General features: G+C 51.2%; 2 protein-coding genes across 2 annotated transcripts; both read left to right on the forward strand.

Moving 5' to 3' along the window:
* Positions 1–26: 26 nt before the first annotated feature.
* On the forward strand, positions 27–22,690 carry LOC147647243 (serine/threonine-protein kinase pim-1-like). Its single transcript, XM_086872442.1, has 4 exons — positions 27–44; positions 8,833–9,199; positions 9,726–9,961; positions 22,679–22,690. The coding sequence occupies exons 1-4, from the start codon at positions 27–29 to the stop codon at positions 22,688–22,690; spliced, it is 633 nt and encodes a 210-aa protein (XP_086728568.1).
* On the forward strand, positions 19,267–24,784 carry LOC147647244 (uncharacterized). The gene has a single exon (XM_086872559.1). The coding sequence runs from the start codon at positions 23,145–23,147 to the stop codon at positions 24,507–24,509; it is 1,365 nt and encodes a 454-aa protein (XP_086728685.1). The 5' UTR covers positions 19,267–23,144; the 3' UTR covers positions 24,510–24,784.
* Positions 24,785–25,122: the final 338 nt, after the last annotated feature.

A 25,122-nucleotide genomic window follows, 5' to 3' on the forward strand; every position in this document is an offset into this window, starting at 1 on the left:
CAGCTTCATCCCCCCTTGGAGGATCCATGTTGGAAAGAGACCTGGTGATCCATGTTCCCTGGGATCCATGCTGGGAAGACACCTGTCCCTCTTCCTGCCCATGGCAATGTCATGATGTGGAATCAAAGACTGTGAGACTGTGATCATGGTCCATTATATTCAATCCCATCTCAGGTCATTGCCAGGGGCAGGAAAAGGACTGCCTCTCTCTCACCAGAGAAGGGTGTCCTTTCTTGGCAGGAGGAAATACGTGGCCAGGAAGAGTCAGTTGGTGGTATTTTAGTTTTCCCTGTGAATGGTTTGTCTTATCCTTTCTGTTACCAAAATTGTTTCTGTGTCTGTTTGTTCCTTATCTCGTTGCTGTTCTCAATAAATTCTTCTTATCCCAGCATGGGATCTTTGCCTTTTGTGCTTTCCATGGGAGGTGGGAGGGAAGCGAGCAGCAGCGCGGTTTCAGCGGGAGCAGGAAATTGGGGAATGCCATTCCTGAAGCCCAGCCCGTGGAAACCGAGCATCCCAGCTGGTGCCAGGCCTGGTTGCCATGGCAGCAGCCTTGGGAGCGGGTCCCTGGCTGGGGGCTGCGGGAACCTCTTCCCTCTGGTGCCCAGGGACAGGAGTGGAGGGAGCGGCTGGAGCTGAGGCGGGCAGGTTTAGGCTGGATGTGAGGAAAAGGTTTTTCCCGCGAGGCTGCTGGGGCACTGAACAGGCTCCCCAGGGAAGGCTCCCAGCTCCAGGGCTGGCTGAGCTCCAGCAGCGTTTGGCCAGCGCTGCCAGGCCCAGGCTGGGATTGTTGGGGTGTCCTGTGCAGGGCCAGCAGTTGGACTGGAGGATCCCCATGGCTCCCTCCCAACTCAGCCAATTCTGTGGCTCTGTGATCCCATGAGCCTGGGGATGGGACTGCAAATGGTTGCCATGGCAACGGGCTCTGGCTCCAGGCCTGAGCTGGTGTCCATGGCAACCATCCCTGGCATGGGGTCTCCATGGAGCTGCCAAGGGACTGACCATAGCAACAGGAGCTGTGATGGTTGCCATGGAATCAGACCATAGCAACAGGTCATGCTGTTGGTTGCCTACCAAGGATCAGATTTGTTACAGGCCTTCAGAGGGGTTCCATGGGGACATTCCAAGAGTCTCCAGGCTGTTCAAGAACCGGAATGTCACAGGCAGATACAGGGGCTCCACAGAGTCTTCCCAGGGATTTCTGGGGATGCTGAAGAGCCGTGTGCTCAGACACAGTCACAGCGATTCCATGGTGACATCCCAGGGGACCCTGGGCTGCAAAGGCACCGCTCTGTCACAGGCACTCCCGGGGGCTCCACGGTGACATCCCAGGTGTCCCCAGGCTGCCAAAGAGCCGGGATGTCACAGACACTCCCAGGGCTTCCTGTCATGGTCAGAGTGGGAGCTTCTGGCAAAAGCTTTGTTGCTTTATTGGAGAAACTTGGAGAAACTTCTGCTGAGGTGGAGAAATGACACCCAGCAGCCACCAGGGATCCTCAAACCCCTCCAGGTCACCTAGACATTTAAATTCCTTCTAAGAGAAGAGGATGAAAGCAGCTGGATTCAATCCCAGCCCCAGAGTATGTCAAAGGTTTATGTATAAATATTGGACAGGTGGAATTGAACCGTAATTCAATTTGTCCCACAGGATTAACAATGGAATATCAGATATATTTATACAAACACCACTGTGGCTGATTCTGTCATGATTAGACAGATTTATTTACACCACAGAGTAATTAAAGAAAAAGTGTTATTTACTCCACAGTATAGGAGCTATAACAATTATTAGACTATAGTGGTCTAGGAAGCAATTTTGAAGTAAGCAGGGCCTTGCTGGAGTTGTTTGAGCCCATTCCAAGCACAGCCTCCTGCTCCAGCAGGAACTGCCTTTCCTGTGTATTGGAGTGTAAAAACGTTCGCTAGCGAGCGAGGTGAGAAACTTCTCCAGGTTCAAGCTGTTCAAGCATAAGCAATTTATTATAAGCGTAAAAGGAGGGGAGAGCCGTGTCCACCACCAGCCTCGGCGTCCACGTGGTCGGGGGGAGGGGAGTGAGCACAGGTAGAGCAGGGAAGGTGAGGTTGGAAGGGGGAGGGAGAGAGTAAGAGAGCAACAGAGAGAAAGAGGGAAAAACCAGAGGGAGAGAGTAGGGAAGACGAGAGGGGTAGGAGCAGGGAGATGGGGCTGAGAGATAAGAGTAGGGGAGAGGGGTAAAGGGGTAAGAGGTAAGGGAGAGGGGTTCAGAGGTAAGAGCGGGGGAGAGGGGAGCTGAGAGAGGGGTAAGAGGTAAGAGAGAAGAGGGAAGAGTTAAGAGGTAAGAGATAAGAGTTAAGAGAGCGAAGTTCTTGTCCAACATATCTTTTTCGATCGTGAATATTTTAATTACCAGAAACCAATCACCATGAGACACACCCACTAAAGAATTTACATACAACCTATGGGCTTCCCTATATTAACATACAGTGTCGCATTATATACTCTACAGAACTTTACAAGTTCTTTCCTTGCTTCTTTACTTTTGGACTCTTCTTATCAGCAGAAGGACATTGTTTTATCAACAGGGATTCTCCTCTAGCTGGCTAGGCTATTGTTCTTTGGTTAACCAGTACTCAGTACCCTATAACGCAAAGCAGGTTTCATTTCTAATTTGATTCTAGCCTTCATATTTTCACAATCTATTGCCAAACAATCACATTCATAAGGTTTCCCTGTTTCACCTTCCGCAACAGAGTACAAAAAAAAATCCCACCAAATTCCAGAAACATCCCACCAAATCGCCACAAATTTCCACAAAATTTCAGAAACATCCCTCACAATTCTTCAAGACTCCTCAAAATCCCTCAAGATACCAGGAAAAAATCTCACAAAATTCCCTAAACCTTCCCAAAACTCCAGCAAATTCAAGAAACATTCCACCAAATCTCCACAAAATACCACAAAATCTAAGAAAAATCCTGCATAATTCTTCAAGTCTCCTCAAAATCCCTCAAGATTCCAGAAAAAACTCCAACAGAACTGCAGAAAGCTTCTCAAAACCCTACCAAATTCCAGTAACATCCTAAAAAACCCCCACAAATTTCCACAAAACCTAAGAAAATACCTCAAAATTCCTCAAAATTCCAAAAAACTCCCACAAAATTTTCCCAATATCCTATCACATTCAAGAAAAATCCCACCAAATTGCAGAAAAATCCCACACAAATCATTAAATGTTCTCAAAACCCCACCAAATTCCAGAAACATCCCACCAAATCTTCACAAAATTCCACAAAATCTAAGAAAAATCCCTCACAATTCTACGTCTCCTCAAAATCCCTCAAGATTCCAGAAAAAACTCCAACAAAACTGCAGAGAGTTTCTCAAAACCTGACCAAATTCCAGTAACATCCCACAAAACCCCCACAAATTTCCACAAAATCTAAGAAAATACCTCAAAATTCTGCATGTCTCCTCAAAATCCCTCAAAATTACATAAAACTCCAACAAAATCTCCCCAATATCCTGCAACATTCAAGAAAAATCCCACCAAATTGCAGAAAAATCCCACACAAATCATTGAATGTCCTCAAAACCCCAGCAAATTCAAGAAACATCTCACCAAATCTTCACAAAATACCAAAAAATTCCACAACAGTACAAAAAAATCCCACAAAATACCAGAAACATCCCACCAAATCTAAACTAATTTCCACAAAATCTAAGAAAAATCCCTCAAAATTCTTCAAGTCTCCACAAAATCCCGAAAAATAACAGAAAATTCCACAACAGTACAAAAAAATCCCACAGAATTCCAGAAACATCCTACCAAATCGCCACAAAATAGCACAAAATCAAAGAAAATCCCACAAAATTCTTCAACTCTACTCAAAATCCCACAAAGTTCCAGGAATAAATCTCACAAAATTCACTAAATCTTACCAAAACCCCAGCAAATCCCAGAAACATTCCACCAAATCTCCACAAAATTCCAAAGAAGCTAAGAAAAATACCTCACAATGCTTCAAGTTTCCACAAAATCCTACCAAATTGCAGAAAAATCCCACTCAAATCATTAAATGTTCTCAAAACCCCAGCAAATTCCAGAAACATCTCACCATATCTTTAAAAAATTACACAAAATCTAAGAAACATCCCTCATAATTCTTCAAGTCTCCAGAAAATCCCTCAAGATTCCAGAAAAAACTCCAACAAAACTGCAGAGCTTCTAAAAACCCTACCAAATTCCAGTAACATCCCACAGAACCCCTACAAATTTCCACAAAACCTAAAAAAAACCCTCAAAAATTTTCAAAATTCCATAAAACTCCCACAAAATGTCCCCAATATCCTGCAACATTCAAGAAAAATCCCACCAAATTGCAGAAAAATCCCACATAAATCATTAAATGTTCTCAAAACCCCACCAAATTCCAGAAACATCCCAACAAATCTCCACAAAATCCCACAAAATCTAAGAAAAATCCCTGACAATTATTCAAGTCTCCACAAAATCCCACAAAATACCAGAAAATTCCACAACAGTACAAAAAAATCCCACCAAATTCCAAAAACATCCCACAAAATCGCCACAAAATAACACAAAATCAAAGAAAATCCCTCATAATTCTTGAACTCTACTCAAAATCCCTCAAGATTCCAGAAAAACCTCCAACAAAATTGCAGAAAGCTTCTCAAAACCCCACCAAATTCCAGTAACATCCCATAAAATCCCCAGAAATTTCCACAAAATCTAACACCTCAAAATTCTTCATGTCTCCTCAAAATCCCTCAAAATTCCAAAAAACTCCCACAAAATCTCCCCAATATCCTGCAACATTCAAGAAAAATCCCACCACATTCCAGAAAAATCCCACACATATCATTAAATGTTCTCAAAACCCCAGCAAATTCCAGAAACATCCCACCAAATCTCCAGAAAATCCCACAAAATCTAAGAAAAATCCCTCATAATTCTTCAAGTATCCTCAAAATCCCACAAAATACCAGAAAATTCCACAACAGTGCAAAAAAATCCCACCAAATTCCAAAAACATCCTACCAAATCGCCACAAATTTCCACAAAATTTCAGAAACATCCCTCACAATTCTTCAAGTCTCCTCAAAATCCCTCAAGATTCCAGGAAAAAATATCACAAAATTCCCTATATGTGCTCAAAACCTCAGCAAATTCAAGAAACATTCCACCAAATCTCCACAAAATTCCAAAGAAGCTAAGAAAAATTCCTCATAATTCTTCAAGTCTCCACAAAATCCCACAAAATTCAAGAAAATTCCACAACAGTACAAAAAAATCCCACCAAATTCCAGAAACATCCCACCAAATCGCCACAAATTTCCACAAAATTTCAGAAACTCCCTCACAATTCTTCAAGTCTCCTCAAAATCCCTCAAGATTCCAGAAAAAGATCCCACAAAATTCTCTAAACCTTCCCAAAACCCAACCAAATTCCAGAAACATCCCACCAAATCTCCACAAAATTCCACAAATTCTAAGAAAAATCCTCTCAAAATTCTTTATGTCTCTTCTAAATCCCACAAAATTCCAGAAAAATCCCATAGAATTCTTTCAATTTTCTCACAATTCCAGAGAATTCCAGCGAAATCACACAAAAGCTCCACAAATTGCCACAAAAATCTAAGAAATATCCCTCACCAAATTCTTCTTGTCTACTCAAAACACCTCAAAATTCCAGGAACGTTTCACAAAATCTCCTCAATATCCCACAAAAATCAAAAAAGATCCCACAAAATTACAGAAATATTTCCCTAAATTGCCTAAATTATCTCAAAACCCCAACTAGTTCCAGAAACGATTCTCAAAATCACCACAAATTTCCACAAAATCTAAAATCCCAGAAAATCTAAGAAAAATCCCAGAAAATCTTAGAAAAAACCTACAAAATTCCCTAAATCTTCTCAAACATCACAAAATTCAAGAAACATCCCTCAAAATCTCTTCAAATTTTTACTAAATTCCACAAAAATTCCATAAAATTCAAGAAAAATACCACAAAATTCCAGAAAAGTCCCACAAAATTATTTAATCTAAATTTGCCTTGGCAATTGTAGATCCCAGCTGCTCTTGCCCCTCTTCTGCTTGCCACTTGAATTTTAGCAGTACAGCTGCAATTGCCTCTTTCAATCAGTGCTACCCATTGTGCTTTTGTCACGGGGAACTCAGGATTTTTGTTTCAGGCATCATGATCAGTAGAGATCAAAATGCTCCCAAGTCCCTGAGCACTAAGTCGAGGGGAATTAAAGCCACACAGGTCACATTTGCAGTGCTCAAACACAGCCCTGTTGCTGCTGCTGCTGCTGCTGAAATAGAATCAGCTGACAGAGGCCATCACAGAAATTGCCTCTGCAGTGGCAAATAAAATGAAAAAATCCACCAGGAATAGGAAAAACCAGAACTTCCCAACTCGCTTCATTGTTTCTTCTGAGCAGCAGAAGAAAAAGGAACAGGGCACCTTTCAGGCAGCTCCACAAGCTCAGGGTTCTCATTTCCTGGGGAATCTGAGATGCAATTGGCCTTGTTAAAAGGATAAAAGCAAGGGGAATGAATTGGGAATTATTAGGAAAAAATGACCCTTCTTACACACAAAGTTCACCAAGTCATTCCCTGCATTTCTCCTTTTCACATTCTTTCTCTCATCCACTGAGAGCTCCAGCTTATCATGTTCTGCTGCTTATCATCAACTGATTGTGCTCTTGATTTCTCCCAGTGCAAGAGATGTAGAATCATCTCAACTGAACACAGAAACAAACTCCCTCTGTCAGCCCATCTTCATGTTCCAGATCACTTTCCAGATGTCCAGGGGGCTGTTGGAATGATGAGCTCTCCACTGCTGGCTGCAGGCTCTGGAGATTCTTTCTCCACATTCAGCCAGGCTTGTATTCCCCAACAATTCCTGGCAGCCCATCATGTTTTCTTTGGGTAGAAGAGGAACAATGAAAACCTCACCAATGGCACAGCTCCCCTGTGCACGAGGAAAAGAAAGAACAAGTTGTCAAGTTCTTCAAACATTTGTCCTGCTTTGCTGCAAGAGTTGTGCTGCACTCACAGTGTGGGAAGCCAAGAGAAGCTGCAGCTGGGGGCACATCTTGTGACAGGAGCTGCGCCTTGTTCTCCAGGACAGGTTTTTGGAAAGAACAGACGGGACTGGGGAGAAGATTCTGGGAAAATTGAAACAGCTTTTTTAAGAAATGAAAATAAAATCAAAAGAAACAACCAATATGTTTTTCTCTATTTTTCTCTCTTTATTTTTATGTTCCCCTTTTCCATCTTGCGCTGTTTCTCCATCCCATTCATTCCAAATGGATCTCACCTCTAAGATCTGAGACTTGGCAAGTTTTAGACACTGTAAAATACCCTGAGCTATAGCCAGTTTGCCTTGCCCTGTTTTCCTTGGAAAGCAATGCTGGAGACACAAGTGCAGTGCTTGGCTCAGGTACAAATTCTGCATTCAGGGAATGTGCTCAGACGGTGTCTGAGCCTCAGCAGGGACAAGGCACAGCAGCAGCCAAGGGCATTGCTGTGCCCCTGTGCAGGAGTCCAGACTCTGGCTCTTGGCTCAGCAGGGCAAAGTTGCCGTGTTTGGCCAGGCTCAGGGGCTGCCCGGGGAGCGCGGGGCTCGGGGCGGGGCCGAGCGGGCAACGGACAAACGGACACGGGGACAAACGGCCCCGGGGCTTCAGTTGCAGCGGCAGCAGCGGCAGCAGTGGAAGCAGACAAAAAGCGAATTTCTTGACTCCGTCGATTCTCCTCTCCCTCTCCAACTGTCCCGCACCCCATCCCCGTCGCCCTTTTCCTGTGTCCCCTCCTCTTCCAGGTTCCCTCTCCCCGTGCCCGCCCGGGCCATGCCCCCAGCCCGGCCCCGGCCCCGGGCGGGGCTGCCCCGGCCTCGGCCCCGGCCCCGTTCCCGTCCCCGGCCGTTCCTCCGCGGTCTCGCCTCCGCCCAGCTCTGGCTGTGCTGGCGCTGGCGCTGCTGGGCGGGCATCATTGCCTGGGGCTGGGGCGGCATCGCTGCCCTTTGGCTCCGCCTGGCCCGACCCCGACCCCGACCCCGGCCCCGGCCCCGGCCCCGGCCCCAGCCCCGGCCCCGGCCCCGGCCCCGGCCCCGGCCCCGGCCCCGGCCCCGGCCCCGGCCCCGGCCCCGGCTCCTCCCGGGGCCCGCGGAGGACACAGGCGGTGCGGCCGCTGCCGCCGCCTCCGCTGCGGCTTCCCCGGCCCGAGCTCCGCCGCTGTCGCGTTCCAGTGAGGGAACGCCTGCGGGTGCCCGGCCCGGGGAGCTCGGGGAGCGCTCGGGGGCCGTTCCTGGCCCCGGGCCGAGCACTGACGGCCGCGTCTCTTCCCCAGGGAAGGCGCAGCAGGCCCTGCAGCAGCGCTACCGAGTGGGTTCACTGCTGGGGCGCGGCGGCTTTGGCAGAGTTTTTGCGGCCACTCGGCTCTCGGACGGACTCCCGGTGAGCAGAGGGGCCGGCGGCGGGCGGAGGAGGAGGAGGGGGCGGAGGAGGAGGATGGGGCTGGACACGGTGGGCGGTGAGCTGAATCCGCTGTTCCCTTTGGCTTGCAGGTGGCCATCAAAAAGGTGCCACGGAACCGCGTCCGGCACTGGGGCGAGCTGGTGAGTGAGCGGGGCCAGCGGCAGAAGCCGGGCCGTGCCGGGCGGGGATGAGCCGGGGCCCGGCAGGGTGGGAGCCGCCAGGACACCTGCAGGGAGAGCGGGCGTGGGGCCAGCGGAGGGCACAGAGCATCCCGGGCTGGCTGAGGGCTTCCCGAGCCCTGGCACGGCCTCAGCCCCACTGACGGCACCGTGCTCCTCCCGCAGCCCGACGGCACCAGCGCACCCCTGGAGATAGTGCTGCTGGACAAGGTGTCCACAGGCTTCCCCGGTGTGGTGCAGCTGCTGGAATGGCTTGAGCTCCCCAACACCATCGTGATGGTGCTGGAGCGCCCGGAGCGGTGTCAGGACCTGCGGCGTTTCATTCGGGCACGGAGGTTCCTGTCCGAGGAAGAGGCGCGGGAGCTGTTCCAGCAGGTGCTGGCGGCCGTGCGGCACTGCACCAGCTGCGGGGTCCTGCACCGAGATATCAAACCTGAGAACGTCTTGGTAGACCTGGACACCGGCGAGGCAAAACTGATCGACTTCGGCTGTGGCACCTACCTGCAGGACACAGCCTACACTCAGTTTGCAGGTGAGCCCACACAGGGGTGGTGATCCTGGTCCTGGCATCTCCTGGCCCAACCTGGGTGTGGCAGCAGGGATTCTCCCAGGACTGGGGCTGGGGATGGGGCAGCCAGCCTGACAAAATCCCCCATGGGTGGGGGTAGCAGAGAGGGGGAGGCAGAACCTGTGCACCAGCTGGTTTGGTGTGCAGGTGAGAATGGGCTTGGACTGCTCTGCTCACCTGGTTTGCCTTGGTTCAAGATATTTTTTGGGCAATGTCAGCAGGGAGGATGTGGGTGTGGTTTTTCCCCAGCACTGAGTGGGTATTTCCCTTTGTGTGTCATGGTCGGGCCTTGCCAGGGTTTCTGCTGCCCTCTTCCAGCAGCAGTGGCTTCTTTTCCAACCCCAGGTTTGTACCCAAGTCCCAGGTGCTGGTGAGAGGGCAGCAGGTCACCCCGTGTGCCACTGGGGCAGCCCCCACATGCCCAGGGATGCTGGGGCCAGGCTCTGGGAGCAGCAGCATCCCCCTGATGAGCTCCATCCATATTCCATAGGAACACCGTCATACAGCCCCCCGGAATGGAACGACTTCGGCTGGTACCATGGCGAGGCAGCGACCGTCTGGTCCCTGGGCATCCTGCTGCACGAGATGGTCTGCGGGGAGCACCCTTTCAGGAGGGGCAGGAACATCAGATGGGGCCAGCTCCCGCTGCCACAACGGCTCTCCCAAGGTGGATCCTCATCTCTGGGCACGGGGGGAACACCAGTGCTGGGAGACAGCAGCGGGCTCGTGAGCATCCCGCTCTGGCAGCTGCTGAGGAGGTGGCACATGTCCTGCTCTCCTGCTCTCCTCCAAAACAAAGAATTGATGGGAAAGTTTAGGCCCAGCTCTGAGCACATCCAGCGTGGCCTGGGCACGAGAATAGTGGGGCAAAGCCGACAGGAGCCTTCTCCAACTGACCAGTGGTTTGTGGTTTCTCTCTCCAGACTGCCAGATTCTGATCAGGTGGTGTTTATCCCTGAACTCCTTGGACAGGCCCTCATTAGAAGACCTGTCCTGTGATCCCTGGATGCAGGATGTTCATCAGCCCTAGAAGAAGGGAGAGAGCCACAGGCACAGTGATGCAGGGACCTGGTAAGTTACAGCTCCACACATGCCCTGGCAATCAGCAGCAAAGAAACCCAGACTTTTTTGTCCTGCCTGTGTCACTGCACTGCGGTCATGGAATGGGAGCACACAGCCCTTGTGCTGGAGCTGAGCTGCTCTGCCCAGCACTGGTGGGCACCATCTGAGCTGGTTTTGCTTGTCCTGCTTCACTGACAGCCGGGCCCTGGGCAGAATCCTGACAGCCTGGTGTCACCCCAGGGAAGAAGGAGCCCCTGGAGAAGCTGTACCAGGTGGGGCTGCTGCTGCTGCTGGAGACATGGAGGACAGCAGCAAGGATGACAACCTCTTCCTCCACCTGGCCAGCGGGATCTGGCGATGATGGACTTTGATTCTGGCACCTTCTTCAAAGCCAGGCTCCACAGGGAATTTTCAGGTAAGTCCAGACCCAGGGGGATGCTCCCAGATTTGTGCATTGGCCGGGAACCAAAGGTTTCCCTTTCACTGGGGCAGATGCAACTGATTCCTCAGTGGCTGCCCAGCTGGTTTTTGGCAGGGCTGGGGACGTGGGCTGGGGTGGATACGAAATGGGAGTGGGATCCTGGCCCTGCCAACAGCCCCCAGCACCCACCGTGCCCCGGGCTGGGGCTGGGGCAGCCAGCCCGACACAAACAAACCCCCATGGCAGGAGCACAGGTGGGACTCCAGAACCTGAGCACGGCTGCTTTGCTGTGCAGGCAAGGAAGGGCTTGGGCTGCTCCACTCCCCTGCTTTGCTTTGGGATCACCATGATTTTGGGGGACAGTGCAGGGGGAAAGGGAGAAAGCATGGGCTTCTCTCACCCATGGGTGGGTTTTTCCCTAGAATGTAGGGGTTGGGCCTTCCTCAAGCTCCTGACAGACATAAGATTTTTTTACCATTTTTCTTGTTTCTTCTTTTTGTCTGTGACCTATTTTCATTAATTTGTTGTTTGTTTTTCTAAAGGAAGCGTTCCAGGTGGGGTCCAGTCTGGATCAGGAAGTGCTTGGGACCAGCTGTGGCGTGGATGGGCCGTGCCCTTGGAGAAGACTGAGGACATGGTTTGGGACCAGCTTTTCTTGTGGCAGCGGATGGTGTGAGGTGGGTCCTCATCTCCTTGGCATGGGTGGGACAAGAGCTTTTGGGAGATGGCAGCGGGCACAGGAGCATCCCGCTCTGGGCAGCTGCTGAGGGGCTGGGTGTGCCATGGCTGGCTGCAGGCTGGGCACATGTCCTGCCCTCCTGCTCTGCTCCCCAAGGCAGCAGTGATGGGCAGCTTTGGGCCCAGCTCTGAGCACGGCCAGCATGGCCTGGGCACCGCGGCTGGCTGGGACAAGGGGACAGGAGCCTTCAGCTGACGGGCCGTTTCTGCTTTCTCTCCTTGCAGCCGGGCTCTGCGGATGCTGAGGCTGCTCTGGGCTCTGCCAGGGCTCTGCTGGGCTCAGCACCGGGCCGGGATCAGCCAAAGAAGAAACGCTGTGACCTGCAGCAGAGACCTGAGCATTTTGGCAATGCAGCTCAAGTCTGCAGTGTCCACCTCCAAGGGAAAACATGACACCCCCCAAAAATTAAACTTGTTCCATAACTTCTGAAATGAAATCCATCTGGGATGACCCCAAATGACATTTTTCAGCTTCCTCAAGCTGTAGCTCAGCCCTTCTCTGAACAGTTCTGTCCCCCACCTGCCTTTTACTTCACAACTGCTCCATCCTTTCCCCCAGTGAGTTCCCAGCCCATCACAGTCTCCATCACACTGCAGCCTTCCTTGATGCACCTCTCCACGAGGAAAGCCAAGCCCCAGTCTCAGGGACTGTTGGGGGTTAGGTGTCTTTCTTTTTTATTTCTGGCTTGCCCATAGGATTTTTACCCATTAGTTTGGGGTAAAACCTAACTGTGGGTACTTGGTGGGTGCTTGAAAAAAGACAAAGAGTTTGGCCGGGACCAAGGAGGGAAGGGGGCAGGAAAAAAAGGAGGGTGGCAACAGTTTGGTGGGCTTTCTTCAGTTTTGGAGAAGGACACTTCGGGCGCAGAGTTGTTGTGGTGGGGAGAAGGGAATTTCACCATCACCCAGACGGAGCTGCTGCTGCTTCTCCTCCTCCCCTCTTTGTTGGTGGCCTCACACCCCCTGTCCTGCCGGGATGTGTGGCAGTGCCAGGCACCGCCGTGGAGCTGCTGATCCACCTCAGCCACCGGCCCAGGATCTCAGCTCATCCCTGCTGTTCCAGCTGAGTGTTCCTCAGAGCCCTGCAGGAGCACCGGGACTGCCCGCCCGAGGGGGTTTGTGAAACAAAGCCTCTCCTCCATCCCGTCTCAGCCGAGAAAGCTGTCACGGGGCCCCTGGTTCTGTTTTCTTGTTAATGCTGTAGTTATTGTTGTTTGTTTGCCTGGTTATAAATTCTAATAAAGAGCTGTTATTCCTATCCTCAGATCTCTGCTTGAAAGCCCCTTGATTTCAGAATTATAATAATTCAGAGGGAGGGGGGTCTACATTTTCATTCCAGGGGAGGCCCCTGCCCTTTCTAGCAGACACCTGTCTTCCAAAACAAAGACAGATGGGGAGTTTCTCCATCCTCCTTACCCTTGTGGGGCCAGCAGTGCTCTTGGTTCCTCATGCTCTTTTTGTGGGGCCTTTTGTGTCTGTGCCCCTCCGACTTAGGGGGACAGGGGATATTTGCTGCCCCCTTTCTGCTTCTGGGAAGCCTGTGCGGGCTCTTTGTCCCTCTCTGATTTGGGGGTTGCCAGTGTTGTCACCATCCTGGCATCCCCCGGCTGCTCTTTGTCCTTTTCCAGGCCAGGGGTGTTCTCTGTCCCCTTGTAATTTGTGGGGCTGGCTCAGGCACAATTCCCCTCCTCTTTGGAGGGGCTGGCAGTCTCCTCTTCCCCCTCTGACTTGGGGTATGCTCTGGGCTACATCCATCTCTTAGTTTGGGGGGGGCAGGTATTTATCTCCCTTCAGTTTGGGGGGCCCGGGGATAGTCTCCATCCTCCTCCAGTTTTGAGGGGCCTGGGAGTAGTCTCTGTCTCCCACCGATTTGGGGGGACTGGTGCAGGCTCCACCCCCCTCTGATTTTGAGGGACAACCTGGAGGAAAGGCACCAAAAGCTTGACAAAGGCTGAAGGGAACGCTCTGATTACCCCTTTTGCTAAGAGGTTCCCTTAGCTGAAGTTGCTAACCAGGACAAAACTTCCAGGCCCGCAGTGGGTTTTGGGTTGTTTTATTTCCTGGGCCCTCAGTCCTGCGTAGGACACGGGAACTGGGTGCTGCAGAGGCTGCGCCAAGGCATCAGAAATGCCCGCCCAGCACCCAAGGGTGGTAGAAGATCTGCTCCAGCACCGGCCGGTCCATGGGGTGCTTGGACAAACACCAGCGGATCAGATGTTGGCACTCTGGGGAGAGAAGGCAGAAAGCGGCGCTCACTTGCAGAAGGCTCCTGCCCAGCTGCTCCCGGCGCCTGCAGAAGCCGGGCCACGCTGCGTGTGCTGGGAGCTGCCCTTGGCGGGAGAGCGGCACGGCAGGACAAGCGTCCCCTCCTTCAGCCAAGCGTGCCACACCCAGCCTGCCACGGGCCACCTGCTGCAGCCGGCCCTTGAGGGCACATGGACGTCCCGCGCAGCTGCGGGAGGGCCGGGCTGGGCTGCGCGGTGCCACCTGCCAAAGCCTGCCTGCTTCAGGCCGCGTACCAACCTGGAGAGACCTCCTGCGGGAAGAAGAGCTGCCCCAACACGGTGTCACGCTCGTTCTCGAAGGGCAGGAACCCACACACCATCTCAAACAGCAGCACGCCCAGGGACCAGATGGTCGCTCCATCGCTGTGGTAGCAGCGCAGGCCGATCCACTCGGGTGGGCAGTATGTGCGTGTTCCTAGGGGAGACGGGCGGCGCTGCTCAGGCGCAGGCTGCTGCCTTCCAGAGCCTGGCGCCAGCCTCCTGCCAGAGGCAGGGGCTGCAGCCGTGGCCACAACTTCCCCCCAAGGCCTGCCTGCCTCCCCCTGACAATGTGCCAAAGCCAGGAATCCATTCTGCAAGGCTGACAACACCAGTGGAGCAGCCCAAGGCCTTGTGGGCCTGCCAAGCCGAGGAGCCGGGGCCCGGCTTTTGCAGCCCCTTGCTGTTGGCAGGGCCAGCAGCCGGCTCCTGGGGCACAGCACCTGCCCCGTGCCACAGGGCAGCCGGCAGCCGGCTGAATGCCACACCCCACGGCCCAGGAGGGAATGGGGCTGTGCAGTGCCTGGCACTGGGAGCAGGGCCCGCGCTCTGGGCTCACCGGCAAACTGTGCAAAGGCCCACTCCTGGAGGAAGGTGCCGCAACCGAAGTCCATCAGCTTCAGGTCCCCAGTGTCTGGGTTGACGAGGAGGTTCTCTGGCTTGAAATCCCGGTGCAGGACGCCGCAAGCCGTGCAGTGCCATACAGCCTCTCTGAGGGACGGAGGCTGTCAGAGATAGTGGAGGCTCCTGGCACCATGGACGTTCTCTGACCGCCTGAGCTTCTTGCACGGATGGCGGGTCTTCTCTGCTGTGCCATCCTTGCAAGGCTTGAGGCTCTCCCAAGGATGGTCAATCTTGCTGGGAGCATCCTCCTGAAGGGATGGTGGCTTCTGGAGAAGCTGGGCGAGCCACAGCAGGGCAGGTGGCCTCACCTCATCAGCTTCTCCAGTTCTTTCCACAACGCCAGCCACATCCCAAAGTAGAGTGGCACAGATGTCCCATTGCGTGCCCAGTGCCGGATAATCACTTCCTGCAGCTCTTGGGCCACTGCCATGCAGGGACCGCAGCTGCAGGAGCTCTCCAGAGGGCTTGTGGGAGCACCTGGCCGCCGGCGAGGGGTGGCCCGAGGCCTGGAGAACCTGGGAGCCTCAGGGGCTGCTCGGTTCCTCCATGGGCCTCTGGGCCTAACCCTGGGGTGCTTCCTCGTCTGCCGCCTCCGTGGTTGCCAGTGGCCACAGGCCCAGCAGACAGCCCCAGCGGCCAGCAGCAGGACAAGGGCAGGCATCAGGACACCACCGTCACCCATGGCTACGGCACGTCCCATGGCGACTGCACTGGCAGCTGAGGGGGCTGGCCCGGTTTATATAGGGCTGGCGCAGTGATGTCACAGTGCTGTGGCCAGGACAGCTGTGTGACATCACGGCCCTGCATCACACCAGAGCTCAACCCCTTTGTGACATCACGGCCCCACCCAATTCAGGGATCACAGCCCTGGCTCATCCCTGAAGATGAACATGGCCTGGAAAAGCCTGGAAATCAGAACCGGAGCTCAGCCCCTTGCAATGAATCCTTCCCTGGAGCAAGCGGCAGCACATCAGGAAGAGTGCTGCTGCCACCTGTGTCAAGCCCTGGATCTCAGGACGCCACAGTGGCACCAACTTCAAACAACCACTCCCCTGTGCCAGAGAAGATCCCCCAGAGACAAAGGGAGGTGAAGTTCCTCCGTCTCTGGGGAGCTCTCCTGAAATGGCTGGCGAGGACTGCAAGAGTTTTCTCTTAGCAGCTCACCAACTTCCGCAGAGTCTCCATTCTAAATAAATCTGGATATTCCAAAGAGCGCTCATGCTTGTCCCACTGCTCTGGTTTTGACTGCCATGGGGTTCCTCTCTTCCCAAGAGCTGGCACGTGCTGGGTTTGGATTCAAGATGGGAATGCTGTGATTCAGTCTGGGGTGGTTTGGTTTCTGCTGAGCAGGGCTTGCCCTCTTCAAGGACTTTGCAGTGTCCCTTGGTACAATGCGTGTTTTCCTCTGGGAAGGGAGGGGTGAGTGTTGAAGACAGAGGCAATAAATGCATTAGAAAACCTGCACTGTGTCTGTGTCCATGTTTGTCAGGTGACCATCCACATCCTGGAAGGGGATGATGTAATTTCTATTTTTTAATTTTTTTTTATTAATGGATTTAACAACTCAATTTTTATTGTGCCTCACATTTTTGGCCACCTTCATCTCCAGCTGAGCTTTCCGTGCACCAGATTTCTTGCTGCAGTGGCAAGAAGCATCTCTGTATTCTTCTCCTGACCTTCATTCCTTGTCCTCTACTCGTCCCATCCCACCCCAGGGAGCAGGGACCGTCCTGGGGCAGATCCAGGAGGATATCCAGGACCATCCCTGCCTGGGACGGGTGCCAAGGAGATCCAGGAGGGTTCAGTGTCCAGCTCTAAGTCCTGGGACACCCTGTGCCGTGCTCCCAACAGCCCTGATTTTCAGGAAGGAGCCACAGCAGCCTCCCGGCCATCAATGGATTTTTCTTAAAGGAATTCGCTGTGGAGCTTGTTTCTGTTTTCCTGCTCTTTCTGAGCTCCTGTCAACATTGTGGTAGTGCATATTTCTGGGAGTTACTGTGTTTCTCTGTGACGTGTTTTTCCCCTCCCCTCCCTTATCCCTGAAACGTTACCCCATTGGTTGGTGCTATATATCCCCCCGCCCCTCTCCCGAGGTTTGAAAGAGTCCGGGAAAGAGTAACCCGGCCTCTTCTCTCTCTGGCAGCTAGCCAGAATAAACATCTTCTGATCCCCTGGAGGGAGAAGCAGCACCTTTTGGTCTTTTCTCGGTCTCGAGGAGCCTCCCTGACCCCTCCATTCGACAGAGCTAGCGTGGATTTACTTCGGGGGGCAAAGGGAAGGTCTCCTCAGGTGGCGCCCATCGTGTGGGGCTTTAAAACCCCTCCGGACGGCTGGAAAACACCCCACGGGTGTTTTAACAAGCCTAGGGATAGCCATCTACCTCGCAGTTTTTCTGACGAGGGTCGAGTTGGTAGCTCGCGGACTACACGAGTCAACTCGGACTGGGACTTTTTTCTTTTCTTCGAACACCGCGCATCCTTCAGGAAACAGGTACTGGGGGGGTCGCGGGGGGTGTGAGAAATCTGGCAGTTGTTATAGGTGTTTTTGCGGGGCACGGTGGTGGTAGTGCTGCTGGCAAAGCCTCTCCCTGGTATCGGGACCAGAGGAGTCCACGTGGAGTGGGGGGGGAGTGCACCGGCAGCAGGTCCTGGGCTCCGCGGTGGTTTTTAAACCCTGACTGCAGTTTGGATCTTTTCTGCTTTTTCGGAGATAAAAAAAGGGTTAGACCAACCTGTGTAATAAAGCCTTAAGATTAGCCATGGGTACTCTTTTGTCTACACAGGAAAGGAATAAATATTCCCTTATTAAGAATATTTTAAAAGCTGGAAATATCAATTTCTCAAAAAATAAGCTGAAGAAATTAGTAAAATGGGTTTTTTTGCATTTTCCGGATTTAAATGTTGATTCCCTGCCTGACTGGGAAAAAGTTGGTCAAGCCCTTACTGTGCAAGTTGAATCGGGGGACAGCACAGCTGGTGATTTCCTCCCCCTTTTCCTTTTAATTCGGAAAACCATATTACAGAGGAAGAAGCTTCCGGCTTTCTCCTCCGCTTACCTTCCCTCGGCACCTCCACAGGAACGCTTGTCCCAAGCATTACAAGCAGACAAAAACTGCCTGTACCCTTCCCTCCCCGCAGAAAACCCTGAAAAATATAGCTTTAAATCCTCCCTGCAAGGAGGGGAGAGCTCTGCTGAATTTACTCAAGAACATGTGCAGAGCCAAGATGGCGCCGGCCACGTGTTAGCCAGCCACATGGTGAATCTTCCTGTGTATTCCCTTTCTCCTACCCATAATCCCCCCCAGCCCTGCCTGGCCCCACCCTATGACCCTGTCCCCCGAGGCTGCAACCCTATTCCCTGTTCCTCCGGCCCCTGTCCTGTGGGGAGGGGGTGCGGAGAGAGAGAGAGTTATACCCCTTGCTCCTGCAGAGGGGCAGGGAGAGGGGTGTCCCGGCTCTGCCCCCCGATGGGGGGGTGCCAGCCTCCCGGACCTGGCATGGGGGGGGGTGGAACCCCGAGGCCCGGTGTGGGGGGGGGGGAGACCCCGAGACCCGGCATGGGGGGGGGTAGAACCCTGAAGCCCGGCGTGGGGGCGAGTGCCCCCCCGCCCGGCTCCTGCGGGGGCGGGGCTGGGGGCGGAGATGGGGCGGAAACCGGAGGCGGGGCTGGGGGCTGGGCCGAAGGGGGGGTGAGGGGCGGAGCCCCTCCCATTTCCCACGGTCTGGGGGGCGGGTCTGAGGGCGGAGCCGAGTGGGGGCTGAGGGGCGGGGCCCCGCCCAGTTCCCACGGTCCGGGGGGCGGGGCCAAGACCGAGCAGGGAGGTGAGGTTGCCTCACCACATTCCAAAGGCGGGTGTGGTTGTGCTGCTGCAAATTGCCCTGATGGCCCCGGGGGACGCCCCGGGGGATGGAAGGGTGGAACCTCACAGCCTGCTCCCAGTGTGGAGCCACATGGTGCCCCTGGGGGATGGGGGAATACGGGCTTCCCCGATGTCCCAGCAGGACAAGCCCTTCCCCCCGCCCAGCTCAATACAACTGAGAATGGAAAACTAAATAGTTTTAATTCAGCCTTTTTCCCCACTGTTGCTCCTGTCACCTTTACTGGAACGAGACCTCAAAACCGTACTTACAAACCGTTTTCATACCAAGACAAAAAAGAAATTTGCAAAGTACAAAGAGAATTTGGCCGTAATAGTGAAATATTTAAAAGCATTGTTAAAACAACATTAACCTCAAATGATTTAGTTCCTACAGATATTAAAGATCTTTTTAAGTGTTTGCTTACACCATCTGAATTTGAATTATGGGAAAACACATGGAAGCGGTTTCTAAAAAACATACTGGTGGAATTATTAAAAACTAATCCCCAATATGTAGATTTATTAAATAATCCTATTTCTTTAGAGCATTTATGCGGTGAAGGAGTATGGGAAAAACCTGAGGACCAAACTAGGGCATTGCCAAAAGCTGTGATAGATAAAATCACTACAGCTGCAGAAAAGGCTTTCACACAGCTACCTACAGCTGACACTAAGGGCAGTTATATTAATGTAAAACAAATGCCCTCAGAAGGATTCCTGCAATTCTTAGACCGATTAAGAGAACAAGTCTCCTGTCAGGTAGAAGACCCTGTGGTGCAGACAGAGTTAGTCAAGGAACTTGCTCAGAGAAATGCTAATGAATCTTGCCGTAGAATTATTTTAGGTTTGCCTGTGGATCCCCCTCCGACCCTGGCACAGATGTCAGCGGCCTGTGCAAAGAAAGCAGAGATGTTTTCGCAAGAAAAGAGACCTCCCTGGACCACCCCAAGACCTGTTGCTGCAGTTTCATCTGAGACAAAGAATGAACAGATGACGCCTGACCAGCAACAGCGAATTTGTTTTTATTGCAGAAAACCAGGACACTTTGCTAAAAACTGTCCTTTAAAACAACAGAAACACACAGATACCAGCTTGCCAAAAAACTTACATCACAGCGCTTATCCACTCAGCGTGCAGACATAAATGAAGTGGAAACGAATCTCTGTCCTTTAATAAAAAGGGGGAAGGGGGGTGAAAAACTGCAAAACTATAATTGTGAAAAACGTTTGCCTAATAAGGTCTGGCAACCGCAAAAGCGATTCAGACTTGTAACTTCTAAAGCTTTTTGTTTCAGATCTGACCGCTGGACTGTCGTGGGAGTAGATTTGCAGGATAATTCACAAGACCTGGCTGGACTGGATAGTAGGTATTTTGTTATTGGAGACACAGCACACACACCAATAGAGATTGAGGTGGCTCCCATGACAATCACAGGAGGCCTAACACACCTCACTCTCTTAGCTAGGTGCCCCCAACCACCTTTCTATATAGACAAAGGGCAGGTAATAGCCCAGGTAATCCCTGTTCCAACAGAAGTCCCAGTAGATGACAAAGCACCGGGAGTTTACTGGGCAGAAGTAGTGGGTGAAAACAAGCCTATTATAGGATGCAATTTAACACATAAATCAGAACATCTCCATGTAGAAGGGTTAATTGACACTGGGGCAGATGTGACCATCATACCGGAAAAGGTGTGGCCCTCACACTGGGAACTACAACCAGTGGCAGGAAAAATACAAGGTGTTGGAGGGATGAAACTGGCAAAAATTGCTAGAGATATCGTCCAGATCGAAGGTCCGGATGGTAGGATTGCTAGTGTCCGACCTTTTGTAATTGACTACAAGTGCCCCCTGTGGGGGAGAGATACCATGTTGCAGTGGGGGGTGAAACTCACTATTCCTGAGACACCTCAGGATTTTTGATAGAGGCCACTGTACAGCGTCCTGTCCAAAAATTATCTTGGCTAGATAATGATCCAATTTGGGTGAACCAGTGGCCTCTCAGCAAACAAAAACTTGGGGCGCTAGAAAAATTAGTGGAAGAAGAATTGGCTAAGGGACACATAGTAGAAACAACCAGCCCTTGGAATTCCCCGGTGTTTGTAATAAAAAAGCCAGGGAAAGACAAATGGCGTCTCCTTCAAGATTTAAGAGAAATAAACAAAAAAATACAAAACATGGGATCTCTCCAACCAGGAATGCCCTCCCCAACCATGCTACCACAAGATTGGCTACTAGCAGTACTGGATATTAAAGATTGCTTTTTTCAAATTCCCCTGCATCCAGAGGATGCACCAAGGTTTGCCTTTTCCATTCCTACCATTGACAGGGAAGCCCCAATGAAACGGTACCACTGGACAGTATTACCTCAGGGGATGAAAGCCAGCCCCTTCATCTGCCAGTGGTATGTGGGGTCATTGCTGTCCTCAGTGCGTGCTGAAAAGAGAGAGGCTATCATTTTGCATTATATGGACGATATTTTAATATGCTGTCCCAATAACAACATACTGAAAGACACCCTTGACCTAGTGGTTAAAGTTTTAACCTCTGCTGGATTCCAATTGCAGGAAGACAAAGTTCAGAGGATGCCACCTTGGAAATATCTGGGCCTGCAAATTACAGCACGGACTGTTGTTCCACAAAAATTGGAAATTATTGGTAATCCTAAAACTCTAGCAGATCTTCATTCTCTATGCGGGTCACTAAACTGGGTCAGACCCTGGCTAGGTCTCACCAATGAAGACCTGGGCCCCCTACTCAATTTATTAAAAGGGGAGAGAGAGTTACTGTCTCCCAGAGTGCTAACTCCAGAAGCAAAAACTGTAATTGAAAAGGCACAAAAGGCCTTGACAGAAAGACAGGCACACCGCTTCAAACCTGAGCTGCCTTTCAAATTTATTGTCCTGGGAAAATTGCCACACCTACATGGGTTAATATTCCAATGGGCTGAAGGGCAGAGAGACCCACTCTTAATAATAGAATGGGTCTTCCTCTCCCATCAAAGACCCAAGACTATCACCAAGCCACAAGAGCTGATGGCTCAGCTGATTCAAAAGGCCAGGGTAAGGCTGCGGGAACTGGCAGGTTGTGACTTTATGTGTATTCACCTCCCAGTCAGGCTCTCTGGAGAAGGGAAAAACTCCCCTGAGAGACTGACCAAAGAGATGTTTGAGCATCTGCTGCAGAGCAATGCTAACCTCCAGTTAGCTCTGGACAGCTACAGTGGGCAAATTTCAGTTCATGCACCATCACACAAATTGTTTCATGAGGAATTCCATCTCATTCCTCGTGAGAAAAGGAGCCGGAGGCCACTCAAAGCTCTCACAGTGTTCACTGATGCATCTGGGACATCTCACAAGTCGGTGATGACTTGGAGAAATCCACAGACTCAGCTTTGGGAAGCTGATGTTGAGTTTGTAGAGGGGTCACCCCAGATAGCTGAACTAGCTGCGGTCGTGAGAGCCTTTGAAAAATTTTCAGAACCGATTAATTTAGTTACTGACTCAGCCTACGTAGCAGGAGTGGTGTCCAGAGCGGAACAGGCAGTTCTCAAGGACATTGAGAACGAACATCTCTTTAGATTGCTTTCAAAACTGATTTACTTAGTCTCGAATAGAGAACAACCTTTCTATGTGATGCATATAAGATCGCACACCCCATTGCCAGGTGAAATCGCTGAGGGGAACCGGAAGGCTGATTCCCTTGCTGCCCCAGCCGAAAAGGTATGTCTCCCTGATGTGTTTCAGCAGGCAAAAATAAGTCACCAGCAATATCATCAAAATGTGCCAGGACTGATTCGTCAGTTCCAGCTGACACGGAATCAGGCCAAAGCCATCGTGGCTACCTGTCCCAATTGTCAGCTCCAGGCAGTGCCATCATTAGGCATCGGAGTTAATCCCAGAGGCCTTAAGAGCTGTGAAGTGTGGCAAACAGATATCACTCACATTCCCAGTTTTGGTCGCCTGAAGTATGTACATGTGAGTATTGATACATACTCAGGAGCGGTGTATGCCTCTGCTCATGCAGGAGAAAAGTCTGTACATGCTAAACAACACTTAGTACAGGCCTTTTCTGTATTGGGAATCCCTAAAGAAATTAAAACAGATAATGGCCCAGCGTATAAATCCAAGGAGTTCCTGGAATTTGTCCAGCAGTGGGGAGTGGAACATAAAACTGGCATCCCCCACTCCCCCACAGGTCAGGCTGTAATCGAGCGTACGCACCAGACGCTCAAACAAGTCCTAGCCAGGCAAGGTAGCGAGGCAGTGTGGATGTCTCCCCAACAGAAACTATGTAAAGCTCTGTTTACTATTAATTTCCTAAACTGCTCATTTGAAAACATGAATCCTCCTGTAACTCGGCATTTTAACAGTAGTGATCAGTTTAAATTGTCACAGCATCCACCGGTGTTAATCAGAGACCCTGAAACTTGGCAAACCAAGGGTCCCTATGAACTTGTCACCTGGGGGCGAGGTTACGCGTGTGTATCCACCCCTTCAGGCCCCCGATGGATTCCTCAGAAATGGGTAAAACCTTTTATTCCAAAGAATCCAGCACCAGCAAGAAGAGAAGAGAAGCAAGTAGCTGTTGCTTCCAAAAGAAGACGCCGCTGAAGAGAGCAAGAAGAAACCTGCATACTGTAACTGTAAATATGTTTTAAAGAATGTCTGTTTCCTTTTTTTTAGAAATAACCTACCTCTTACTCAAATCCATGATGAGCCTTAAGCCTGCTGTCATCCTGCTCGCACTGAGCAGCCTGACAACAGCCTGGATCGTCCCACAGCCACGTCAAAACGTCTGGGTGACCCTGGCACAAACACTCCAACAGGAAAACATATGTCTATCGACCGCAGCAACAAAAAATCCTATGTCTACCTGCCTGGTAGGAATTCCCCTGCAGCATGATGAATTCACACACAGCTTTAGTACACTGACTCCTGAGGCAGATAATAAACTACACAGCACTCATGTAGAAGCAGAGTTAAGAAACCCTGTCGAAGAGTGGCTACCCCATTTTCCTAAGGCAACCCAGGAACCCCAGGAGTTAGAGTTGCTGGGTTCCTCCCCAGCATCATACTGTGTACACTTTAGAGTTAGTCCTCCTACTCATAAAGAAACATTCCACCATATAGTACAACATAGAGAAGAGTTCACAGCAAAAAAGTGGTGCCATGTACTAAGCTACATCAAAGTGCACTCTTCAGTTCATCCACATCCCAAAAGCCTCCCCAAAGGACTGTTCCTCATTTGTGGGGACCGTGCATGGGCAGGAATTCCATCCCGTCTCCTTGGAGGGCCGTGTACCAGAGGGTGTCTGTCACTGTTAGCGCCCAATCAAACATTAATTGGCGAGTGGACCCATAAAAACAATTTGACCAAAAAAATTCAAAAGAGAAGTGCTACAAAATTAGATGAAAATTGTGACTCAGAAATTTTCCATTGGTCAAAATCAAAAAGGATTGCTGCATCCATTTTTCTTCCCTGGGTAGCTGCAGCTAAAGCCCTAGGTGAATTGGGACACCTAGAATGCTGGGTAGTAAAACAAGCAAATTTAACATCCAATGCCATAAGTGCCCTCCTAGAAGATGAGGAAATTACCAGGCAGGCGACACTTCAAAACCGTGCTGCAATAGACTTTCTCCTATTGCTCCACGGGCATGAGTGCCAAGAGTTTGAAGGTCTTTGCTGTATAGATCTAACATCGAAGGCTCCTAACATCCATGCCACTCTCCGAGAGATGAAAAGCATGATCGGACAAGTCAAGCAAGAAGCTGATGACTGGTTCAATGGACTGTTTAAGAACTGGGGGCTCTCGGGGTGGTGGGCTTCAGTAGTGAAAACTATTCTGTCACTGCTAGTCATTGTTTTGCTGACGGTGTTAGTGTTTGGAGTGCTAAGCAAAATACTGTACAGAAGCATAGTTAAGCTAGTCTCAACTACCTCAGATGTCAACCATATAGAGTTGGCAGACCGGAGTAACCCTCACCAACCTACAAATGGGAATTGGTGGGCCACTTCGGGTCAGTAAGTAGTATAAGCTCATTACCTTTCATTTAATTACATATGTTAAAGTAGGGGCAGATGTGGTAGTGCATATTTCTGGGAGTTACTGTGTTTCTCTGTGACGTGTTTTTCCCCTCCCCTCCCTTATCCCTGAAACGTTACCCCATTGGTTGGTGCTATATATCCCCCCGCCCCTCTCCCGAGGTTTGAAAGAGTCCGGGAAAGAGTAACCCGGCCTCTTCTCTCTCTGGCAGCTAGCCAGAATAAACATCTTCTGATCCCCTGGAGGGAGAAGCAGCACCTTTTGGTCTTTTCTCGGTCTCGAGGAGCCTCCCTGACCCCTCCATTCGACAGAGCTAGCGTGGATTTACTTCGGGGGGCAAAGGGAAGGTCTCCTCAAACATGGCATGGAGCTGGAAGAGGTGGAGAGGAGAAACGTCGGTAATGGGAAGATAGAGGGAAATTGCTGGGAAAAGGAAGACACACACCCCTAACGGTGGCTGCAGAAAGCTCCACACACTCCAGCCTGCCCCAAAACCAGGGAAGCCCTGGCTAAAATCCAGGAAAAACACTGCTGAGGATCCAAGGAATCCGAGCCATGATCTGTGTGGAGAGTGTCCCTTACAGGAGGAACGTGA

Source organism: Cyanistes caeruleus, unplaced genomic scaffold (genome assembly GCF_971803275.1).
Source record: "Cyanistes caeruleus unplaced genomic scaffold, bCyaCae1.hap1.1 HAP1_SCAFFOLD_65, whole genome shotgun sequence".
Lineage (NCBI taxonomy): Eukaryota > Metazoa > Chordata > Aves > Passeriformes > Paridae > Cyanistes > Cyanistes caeruleus.